The sequence below is a fragment of the Ciona intestinalis genome, unplaced genomic scaffold, assembly GCF_000224145.3.
Source record: "Ciona intestinalis unplaced genomic scaffold, KH HT001070.1, whole genome shotgun sequence".
In the NCBI taxonomy this organism is placed as follows: domain Eukaryota; kingdom Metazoa; phylum Chordata; class Ascidiacea; order Phlebobranchia; family Cionidae; genus Ciona; species Ciona intestinalis.
The window spans coordinates 17,479-29,154 of record NW_004191391.1 but is presented as its reverse complement, the minus strand read 5'-3'; the positions used below and the strand labels follow the sequence as shown (position 1 = coordinate 29,154).

The following is an 11,676-nucleotide window of genomic DNA, read 5'->3' as shown; positions in this document are numbered from 1 at the left end:
TAATATGTATTATTCAATAAAAATGGATATATCTGTAAACACACTTTTGTTTCTAGAAGTTTAACTTAATAATTTAAATATAAATAGTTTGTTTCAACGCTAGGTGTAGCGACCACGCTTATTTTCTTACAATTAAATGTAAATATGTTTTTAACTGTAAGCGTGTTTTAACAGCAGTTGTTTTGTCGCTATATCCTGTCCTTTCATTTAAAATCTTCCTAATTCTTCGCTACCGTAATCCAAGGGCCAAAAAAATATTATTATTATTAAGATTAGGAAACTAAATCATAAAAAATTTAAAAAAATTTAAAAATTTACCTCTTCTTACTGCCAGTTTAATCGTGTATGACTCTCCTGGTTGCAAATGGCTGATCGTAGCATGGTTGTCACCTATTTGTGGTTGAGGAACGACTGATCGATAATATTCATCACTCTCATCTATTTGTTTGTATTGCAAACTGTATTCTGTAAATAAATAACATTTTGGATATTTTTTAAAATTTAAAGTGTAAATAAATAACTTTTTGGATATTCTGCAGAATGAAAGTGTAAGCAAAAATTTTTTTTAGATATTTTGTAAAACTTAAAGTGTAAATAAATAACTTTTAAAATACTCTGTAAAATTTAAAGTGTAAATAAATAACTTCCGAAGTATTTTATAAAATTTAAAGTGTAAATAAATAACTTTTTGGTTATTCTGCAAAATCAAAGTGTAAGCAAAAATTCTTTTTAGATATTTTGTAAAACTTAAAGTGTAAATAAATAACTTTTAAGATACTCTGTAAAACTTAAAGTGGAAATAAATAGCTTCTAAAGTGTTTTTAAAATTTAAAGTGTAAATAAACAACTTTTTGGTTATTCTGCAAAATCAAAGTGTAAGCAAAAATTTTTTTTTAGATATTTTGTAAAACTTAAAGTGTAAATAAATAATTTTTATATACTCAGTGAAACTTAAAGTGTAAAAAAAATAAACTTTTTAGATATTCTGTAAACAAATACCTTTTGCTTGTTTCAATGTAAAAATTTCAGAAAACATACAGCAGCATATTACACTTAAATAAATAACTTTTTAGATATTTCGAAAATAAATAACAGTTACAATTTATATTATCCTGTTTTTCCCTTTAAAATATTTCTAAATCTTCGCTACCGTAATCGAAGACACAAAAAAGTTATTAATATTACATTACATGTAAAAAAAATGTTCAATTTTTCCTCACCAACAACATCATGCCATGGATTATTCCATGAAATTGCGATGGAATCTGTTCCGAGCGAGGTAACTTGTAATCTCCATTGTAGATGGTTTAACACCACATTCGAGGTGGTAGAGGCAGGAATATGAACTACGGAAGGTTCACCTATGATGTGTCCACTCACGGGATACACTTTGACTATATATGCGACATTGCTCAAAAGATTTTCAAGTTCATAACTAAAAAAAAAAATTTGTGATTTTTTTCAACTTAAATAAATTTGTGAATCTTTAGTATTCATACCTAAAAAAAATTATATAACTGAATTTGTAAAAAAAATATTTTCTAAACATATTGAATTGAATTTGTTCAGTAGAAATTTAGGCATTGAAGAATATGTTGGTTTTCAAGTTTGTTTTTTTATAAAAATGTTTAATTGAATTTGTTTAGTGAAAATTAACAGCTTAGGCATTGGATGAATGAATGAATGAATGCATTTAATTTGCTTTATTTTCCTGTGGCCAGAAAATGACAGTCGTTATAACACGGGTGTTCTGTATCATACACGTTATGCCAGCTTACGAGTTACCATGTATGTTACTTTATAAGTCATTTTTTTGTTAATTTGTTCATTTTTTTATGTATGGCTGATAATTTCGACAACCCATTAATGACCACTAGGTTGGAAAACCACCATGTTAGATCAAAGACTATGTTTTAGTGAATACCTCTTGGTAAATCTGTCAACAGTTGTTTCAAACCCTGCACTTCCGTCTTGGGGTTCGACCACGATTTTAAATCCATCAACTGATCTCGATTTACTTTTCCATTGAAGTAGGAACCCCTGGTCAGTTAACTCACCCTTGGTTTTTACCATCAGGAACCTTGGAAGCAACAATGGTGTAATGAATAAATGAATGAATGTAACTTACTTTATCCTCGCATGGCCGGAAAACGACAGTATTATAACACGGGTGTTCATACACCTTGTGCTAGCTTAAGAGTTACCAAGTATGTTACTTTGTAGGTCATTAATTATTAGACCAATTGTCGTTAAGTGTCTTACCCAAAAACACATACACACACAATGATATCGGCGTTGAGCCTTGAACCCATTACCTCTGGGTTAGAGGTAGGCGCGCTAACCACTTTGCCATAGTGCCGTGCAAGTAAAACATTATAGGCCTATTACTAAGTACACAAACTTAACTTACAGTTTCAGGAGTTATCTTGGATTTATATTCTGGCTGAGAAGACAAAGGACCAATCCAAGCAGCCAAATTAATGTGATATCTTGTCCCTTAAAATTAAAACAAAATAATTAATTTTTCCTAGCAGGTTAAAAAGTGTCTTAACGATTTTGTGGGTTAAAAATATCATAATTGTTTTTTGTTTAAAGTGTTTTAACATCTTTTTTGCCGGAAAACGACAGTCGTTATAACACGGGTTTAACACCTAAGGTCAGCTTACGAGTTACCATGTATGTTACTTTGTGGGGGAATTTTTGGGGGGATTTTTTTTATGTATGGCTGATAATTTGTACAACCCATTAGTGACCACTTGCCGTTAAGTGTCTTGCCCAAGGACACATACGCCCACAATGGTAGCAGCGAAGAGCCTTGAACTCATTACCTCTGGGTTACAGGCTGGTGCGCTTACCACTACGCCACGGCGCTGGTCAGTTACCTGGCTGTAGGTCCCGTATAGTGTAACTATTAACATCATCGTCTAATCTTAAGTTGTGAATCACGTCAAAACCATCTGGACCGATGACACGCAACGTGTAATGTGTTATTAGATGGCTTGGTTTGATCCAAGATATTGAAATCAAATTAGGAGTTGCTTGAGTTATTCGGAATCTGCATTTGGAATGAATTTAGTAAAGCTTTGAGGCATGAACAAATTAATGTAACTTACTTTATCTTCGCGTGGCTGGAAATCGATAGTCATTAAACACGAGTGTTCTGTTTCATACACCTCATGCTAGCTTACGAGTTACCTCAAATTATTTATTTTTTTTAAAGATTGGCTGATAATTCGGACAACCCATAAGTGACCACTGAGTTGGAGCAACACTGGTAGCAACAAAGAGCCTTGAACCCATTACCTCTAGGTCAGAGGCAGGCGCGCTTACGAACTGTGCTCTAGACTGAATGTATCGCTTATAAATAAACGCGTATCTTTTTTTTTCTATATGACCATTTATATGGATAACACATTGATGACCACTGGGTTGGAGCAATGACCATTTAGGGGCTTAACCAAGGAGACACATTGCGTCAATTTTTAGCAGCGAAAAGCCTTAAACCCATTACTATTGGGTTAAAGGTCTTTTCGTTTGAAACAATTCTAAATCTTTGCTACCGTAATCGAAGAGACAAATAAAATTATTATTAATATTATTACCTCTGTGGAGAGGGAACTGAAGTCTCTGCCCAAACTTGTGCAGGCAAACTTTCCATGTCGTTTAGATGGGCATATAATCGAATCACGTATCGTTGGCCAGGTTGTAGCCTTCGAAGGGTTTTTCGAACTTCACTTACACGTGGCGGAGGTATGTAGGCTGTTTCTGTTCCTCTGCCATCTAACAAATTATAAAATTTTAGAAATGAATGTGATGTAACTTGCTTTATCTTTGTGAGCTGGGAAATGACAGTCGTAAAATACTGGTGTTCTGTTTTATACACCTCGTGTCAGTTTACGAGTTACCATGTATGTTACTTTGTTGGTGATTATTTTTTAGGGTACATTTTTAAATTTTTTCTATGTGTAGCTGATAATTTGGACAACTTAGTAGTGACTACTGGGTTGGAGCAATTGCCGTTAAGTGTTCTGCCCAAGGACACATACGCCCACAATGGCAGCAGCGAGCCTTCAACCCATTACCTCTGAGTTAGAGGCAGGCTCGCTAACCACTTAGCCACAGCGCTGGTATGTAGCACTTTTAATGTAATAAATTATTTTAATATAATATAAATTTTACTTTAATAATGAAATGCAGCTTACCTAGCTGGTAAGTAAGACTGTATCCACTTATCTGTGAATTAGGAGGTGACCATTCTATTCCAATGAGATTGGTATTTATTTTTGTAACTTCAAGATTTGAGGGAGAATCGATATCTAATAATAAATGAATGAATTAATGTAACTTACTTTATCCTTGCATGGCCGAAAAACGACAGTCGTTAAATATGAGTTTTCTGTTTCATACACCTCGTGCCAGCTTTTGAGTTACCATGTAGGTTACTTTGTGGGTGATTATTTTTTAGAGGGATTTTTTCTTTTTTTATGGTGGATGGTAATTTGGACGACCCATTAGTGACCACTGGCGCCAATTGTAATTAGTGATAATGTTTATTAGCAAAATTAAAAATAAATCTTGCTTATATAAACTGTTACTGTCAGGTGTAATATAATTCTTACACCGCTTTTCTGGCGAAACAATTTTTGTATATTAATAATTCAGACTACAATATTTAAAAAAATATGCAAAGCAGATAATAAACACACAGTAAAACACGTCTCTTTTGGGGGGAAGTGGTTCCTACAAAGAAGTAATTTATGTTACTGCAAGGTTTTTGTACCAACACCGTAAAAATGTTGACATAACGAAAATTAACAAAAGCTTACCTGAATTTTTCTTGTATTTTTTATTTATAATTTCTTGTTTACTATTGCAGTTATGTTTAAATACAGCCAAACTAAGTAAAAACATTAATGAAAAAAAATAATCCTTAATAAAATTTCACCTGTTGTTTTCTCAATATCAGCCACAGTAACGTACTGTCCGTCCAAATACCCTTCAACCACAATATGATACAAAGTACCAGGTTCTAGATCTGATAAGTGAGCACTTGTTTCACTTGACCTTATATTCCATGTATGGGTCTAAAGAATAAATGCATTGTTTTACTCTAGTGCGGTGAATGAATGAATAAATGAATGTAACTTACTTTATCCACGCGTGGCCGGAAAACAACACTTGTTAAACACAGGTGTTCTGTTTCATACACCTCGTGCCAGTTTTGGAGTTACCATGTATGTTACTTTGTGGATGAGTATTATTGGGGTAATTATTTTATGTGTGGTTGATAATTTGGATAACCCATTAGTGACCACCAGTGCTTAAAGGGCCTAAACACACCCCAAATGTACTTCGCTTTAATCGATAGAGTGTGTTTTTCTAATTCCAACGACACCTTACTTGTTTTAATCGGTTCTGTATAACCAAAGATATTCCAGCTCAAACACCGTGAAATTCAAAAAACTGATTTGAAAGTTGCGTGGCGAAAAAAATTGAGAAGTGTACTACCCACGTGACAAACACGTAACAAAATTGTTGAAGCGTGGCCGCTCTCATTCAGAAAGGCGAGAGGCAGTGTTTTTAACGAAAAACGAGAGAACAAAAAAAACGCAAAAAAGCACAAAAAAAACGCAGGTTTCGCTTTTACGAATGAATCAGTCACGTGACTAGTACGTTTCTACGTCACAATCACGGAGCTCGTAGTAAAAAAAAGATAGCGCTAGAGATCACTGTTTGAGGACAAATATCTCCGCCTATACTGGACCAATTTTGATAAGCAAAGTATTTTTGGAATCAATAAAACGGTCGCTTTATGAATTTACCATAAAAAATAAAAGTGACGTGGGGTGTGTTTAGACCCTTTAACGACTGTCGTTTTCCAGCCATTCGAGGACAAAGTAAGTAACATTCATTCATTAATTTATTTCCTTACCTGACCACCTCTAACTGGTGTTGCAGTTATTCGATAAGAAGAAAATGTTAACGGCTGTTGGTCCCATTCAATTAATGCAGTTCGACTTGAATCAGGGGCAACATTGTCACTACCTGATGCTGATAAAAAATAATGTTTTAAAATATATACAATGTACTATACTAGGGGTTTGCTCCAACCCAGCGGTCTCGAATGGGTTGTCCAAATTCTAAGCCGTATTAAAGCAAAAATAGTACATAAAGTTGAAAAGTGTGGTAACTCGTACGCACACGAGGATAAAAATGGCAAAAAAATATGTGTCTGACTGCGATGCGGTCCCTCCGCCTAAATCAGCTGGGTGTTTGGGGAAATGGCTTAAATTTGGCCTTTTTTTCTGGGTGTTGGGGTAATGGGCCAAAAATGGCCTAAATCTCTGGGTGTTGGGGTAATGTGGCTAATCTGGCCTAAATCTCTGGGTGTTGGGGGGGTAATGGGCCAAATCTGGCTTAAATCACTGGGTGTTGGGGTAATGGGCTAAATCTGGCCTAAATCTCTGGGTGTTGGGGTAATGGGCCAAATCTTGCCTAAATCCCTGGGTGTTGGGGTAATGGGCTAAATCCGGCCTAAATCTCTGGGTGTTGGGGTAATGGGCCAAATATGGCCTAAATCCCTGGGTGTTGGGGTAATGGGTCAAATCTGGCCTAAACCCCCGGGTGTTGGGGTAATGAGCAAAATCTGGCCTAAATCCCGGGGTATTGGGGCAATGGGCCAAATCTACCCCAAATCCCTGGGTGTTGGAGTAATTGGCCAAATCAGGCCTAAATCACTGAGTGTTGGGGTAATGGGTCAAATCTGGGCTAAATTCCAGGTCCTTGGCAAAGACTTCACCCACCAAAAAAAACAAATACAATAAAATATTATTATTATTATTATTAATAAAAAATTAGAAAACAACACAAATGTTAAAATACTGACAACTTACTTGTAACAGCAATGTTGCCAATGTTAACTTCCTGGTTTGGATATACAGCAATAATAGAAATATCATATTCCTGGCCAGGTATCAGTTTATTTAACTGAATTTCATTCACATGCGCTGGGACAGATAACTAAACAACAAGAAACAACAGAAAAGTTTTTAAGATTAAAACTATTTATATTTAAATATGAGTTTAATTAACTGAAACAATAACAAAAATATATAAAAAAAATTTATTTAGTTTATTTACCACTTACAACGAAAACGACAAAAATATTTGTATAAAAAAAATTTTTAGACTTTCAGACTATTTTCACTCTATCAGACGGTTAAACAATCACATAAAGTTAAGAACTTAGAATTCAATGTAAATAATACAGTAGGGTGGGGGAAGATGGGATACCTTTTCATTATACTTTCTCTTCCCATTTGGTAGTAAACAAAGAAAATTTGTTATGTTTGGTAGTTAACAAAGAAAAAGAATTATAAACTGATACCCTCAAAACTTCCATAGACTGTTTTGAATTGTTTAAACGATTCTGATTTTTAGATATTATGTGCTAAAGGTGTCCCAACTTCCCCTCTTTACTGTATATTAAAAAAAACATTTTCTTATCAGATTAAAAACTATATCAGACAAGATAAAATTTCTTTATCAGGCAGGTTAAAAACAATCACATAAAGTTTAAAACTATCCAAAACCATGTAAAAATATATCTGTTTTGTCTGTAGGGTGTAACGGTCCTGCATTTTATCCTAAACAATATTTCTTTCTTTTTTTAACAATAAGCGTGTTTTAACAACTGTTGTTTTACCGTTACTACCCGTCTTTTCGCTTTTATAAATTCTCTTGTTCTTCGTATTGTCACCGAAGAGACGAAACAAATTTCATATATTCTGTTGGTTTATTTACTTACCTGGGTAGCATTTGAACCTGATCTCCGAACATATATAACGCGGTAATATTCAACAGGACCAGAAACAGATCTCCAGCCAATGCTATAATTCCCATCGTTCAGTTTACGAGTTCGGATGCCTCCTTGTAAAGCTTCGTTTGTGTTTGGTGTTGTTGTTGTTGTTAACATTCTGTCTGTTGCTTCTTCTACAAAAATAATAATAATAACTTTATTTGTCTCTTCGATTATGGTAGCAAAGATTTAGAACTACTTTAAAAGAAAAGACAGGATATAGCGACAAAACAACAGTTGTTAAAAAAACGCTTGCAGTTTACGTTTAGACTTACTTATTAATTTAAAAGAAAGGAAACACATTTAATAGTATTTTATTTCCAGATTTACATTTAAAAATTTAAAAGAAAAGTAAAACGTTTAATAGTATTTTGAATGAATGAATGTAACTTACTTTAACCTCGTGTGGCTGGAAAACGAATGTCGTTATAACACGGGTGTTCTGTTTCATACACCCTGTGCCAGCTTACGAGTTACCATGTATGTTACCTTGTAGGTGATTATTTTTTTTGGGGGGAGGGATTTTTTATGTACGGCTGATAATTTAGACAACCAATTAGTGACCACTGGGTTGGAGCAATTGCCCTTAAGTGTCTCACCCAAAGTTTTATATCTAGACTTATTTACAAATGTAAAATGAATCGTAAATGCAATTACCTGGCTGTGTTAACACTGTTGTAGTGATTGGTTCACTTAAGGTGTCATTTACAATGGATTGCAAAGTAATGCGATACACAGTTGATGGGTTTAGATCGTTTATGGTGTATGAATGCTGGCGCGGACCTAATTCAACTTCATGCGGAATTTCTTCATCATCGGTTTCGTAAGTTAGTTTGTAACCTGAAAAATTTGAACAAAGAAATATTAATGTCTCTATTAGAAGTTTAACTTGATAAGAATTAAACATAAATGGCTAGTTTGTCTGCTAGGTGTAGCGACTACGCTTATTTTCTTCAAATTAAATGTAAATATGTTTTTAACTGTAAGCGTGTTTTAACAACTGTTGTTTTGTCGCTATATCCTGTCTTTTCGATTAAAATATTTCTAAATCTTTGCTACTGTAAACGCAGAGACAAATAAAGTAATTATAATATACTAATATTAACTGTAGTCAGACATAGCACAAAGTTGAATGAATACAAGTGTCCCTAATGTCATGTGTGCATTTTGGTAATCCAAGCAGTGATGCATCGGGGGGAGAGGTGTAAAAAAGTTTAGACAAATTTATGTTACAGCTTATGTTTTAAAGAGAAAAAATTATGTTACAGCTTATGTTTTAAAGAGAAAAAATTTATGTTACAGCTTATGTTTTAAAGAGAAAAATTTATGTTACAGCTTATGTTTTAAAGAGAAAAAATTATGTTACAGCTTATGCTTTAAAGAGAAAAATTTATGTTACAGCTTATGTTTTAAAGAGAAAAAATTTATGTTTTAATTTTTTACCCGATATTTTCCAGATAAATATATCACATTAAACATTTTAAAGAAAAATTTATGTTGCTGCTAATGTTTTTACCAGATATTTCCGGATTACGAAATCTGTTTGGTCTCCAATTCATTACAATCCTTCGAGGATTGGAACTAACTAAGCCAACATTTCTTGGAGCTTCCGGTTTAGTCTGAAACACAAAATGTATAGTAGGGTGGGGGGAAGACGGGACATCTTTTCTTTCTATTTTTTCTCCCGATTTGGTAATAAACAAAGAACATTCTAAGAATAAGGACCGTGTTTTCATAGACCGTTGTTAATTGTGTAAAACATGATCAGGATATTTGGATATTATGTGCTAACGGTGTCTCGTCTTTCCACAGCCTACTATATGTTGCGTGTAAAAATAATAACGTTAAAAATAATGATATTTAACAATTATAAAATTGCCTATTAAAAACAACACGGTAATAAAGCTAGAGAAAAATTAAAGTCGAATTTATAATTGATGTACAAATCCTTAAACCTTAATTTTTTTAATATCGCCGCAGAAAATCATTAGCCTGCTGTTTTTCTTTTGTAAAAGAAGCATCTGTGAGGCCACCAGAATAAAAATATAATTCAGGAACTTGAAAACAAAACCATTTATATCATGGCAGCATCAATTTAGTATTAATATTTATTTTTTTATTCTTTATATTAACCCTACCTGTTGAAACACTTGCTCAGTTCCAGCAAGTCGATTCGTTGGAGTTAAAATTCGTAATTGAACCTTGTACAAGATACCAGGCTCTAAATCATCTATATCGACGAAGTTCCGCGAAGAGTTGAATGTTTGTCGAGATACAACCTAGTAAATAACACATACAAATACATAGTTTACAAATACATGTGTCTGTACAGTGTAGTCTCTGCATTTTTTTTCTTCCAATTAAATGTAAATATGTTTTTATCTGTAGGCGTGTTTTAACAATTGTTGTTTTGTCGCTATATCCTGTCTTTTCGTTTAAAATATTTCTAATTATTCCCTTCCGTAATCGATGAGACAAATAAAGTTATTATTATTATAATAATAATGGAATAAAATATACTTTGAAAATCTTTATTTTAACTTCCGAGTATTAATTTAATGGCTTGATTTTAATTTTTTTAACTCATTTTTTTTATTCAATGTTAAAATAATTTTTAAACAAATTTATAGATATAGAAAACTGACACTTTTTCACAAAAAAAAAGAATTTTTTTATTTCTTTTAAATCGTTTTTTTAAATTTTTTTTTAAACAATGTTAGAACAATTAAAAAAAATATAAATAGATATAACAAGCTGACATTCTTAATTTTTATCCCTTAACTCATTCTTTTATACAATTTTTTTTTATTTTTTTTTTATGTTAGAACAAATTTAAAATAATATACAAATAGATACAAGAAGCCGACATTATTACAAAAAAAAAATAATATTTTTTTCATTCATACGCACCTGGCCGTATGGGTTGGTGACAACAACAGTGTAAGTAAAATGTTCACTTGGCTCCCAATTAACGCGCATAATATCTGTATCTACATTGTCCACACGCAGATTTGCTGGGGAAACTGCATTAAAAAATATCCAGCTGTTAAACTGTCATACACCTCGTGCAAGCTTACGAGTTACCATGCATGTTATTTTGTGGGAAATAACCTTTGTTGATAATTTTATTTTATTTTTGTACTTCCTTTTGATACTTTTTAATTTTTTTTAGTCATTAAAATATTGGAAAATTTCTGAAATGTGTAGCATGTAGCACCCCATTGAATTCATTGCCACAGTTTTGGCACAATGGTGCATATGTTAATATCTTTAAAGTGTATGTATAGATTGGGGACAACTTATTTATTAAAAATATATAGCGGGTATAGAAAATGAGCAACACTTTCATTTTATTTTCTCCACCCATTTGATAGTAAACAGAGAACATTTAAAAAATATGAAACCTTATCCTCACGACTCCTAAAGACCGTTGTTAATTGTTTAAAACACCATCCGGATATTTGGATATTATGTGCTAAAGGTGTCCCGTATTCCCCCACCCTATTATGTCCCATCTTACCCCTACCCTACTATATTACCCAAGTCAGAAAATGATGATGTAGATTGTCTTCCAACTACTGGCGAACTGCGACGATAATTATAAAGAGAATATACAGATATCAAATATTCCGAATCAGGTTGAAGGTTTTGGAGTTGTATTCTGTTGTTGTTGTTAACCTGTAACCTTAGCTTGTCTGGTGAGTCAATTGGTTGATACTCAACAACATAATCTGAAAGAAAAGGGAAAATAAATTTAGGGAAAAATAATTATTTTTGCCTGGTAGGAAAACTATGAATGTAACTTACTTTTATCCCCG

General features: G+C 33.0%; 1 protein-coding gene across 1 annotated transcript in view; it reads right to left on the bottom strand.

Moving 5' to 3' along the window:
- The window catches only part of LOC100180297 (fibronectin-like), a gene marked incomplete at its 5' end in the record, with an annotated part of 34,834 nt that overhangs the window by 6,202 nt on the left and 16,956 nt on the right, over positions 1–11,676 (bottom strand). Inside the window, 17 exon segments of the mRNA XM_002120240.4 lie at positions 319–465; positions 1,221–1,435; positions 1,925–2,070; positions 2,072–2,080; positions 2,411–2,496; positions 2,883–3,055; positions 3,603–3,780; positions 4,203–4,316; positions 4,946–5,084; positions 5,933–6,051; positions 6,894–7,020; positions 7,808–7,992; positions 8,516–8,698; positions 9,375–9,477; positions 9,997–10,137; positions 10,769–10,881; positions 11,398–11,589. Of these exon segments, the coding sequence (XP_002120276.4) occupies positions 319–465; positions 1,221–1,435; positions 1,925–2,070; positions 2,072–2,080; positions 2,411–2,496; positions 2,883–3,055; positions 3,603–3,780; positions 4,203–4,316; positions 4,946–5,084; positions 5,933–6,051; positions 6,894–7,020; positions 7,808–7,992; positions 8,516–8,698; positions 9,375–9,477; positions 9,997–10,137; positions 10,769–10,881; positions 11,398–11,589 (2,370 nt within the window).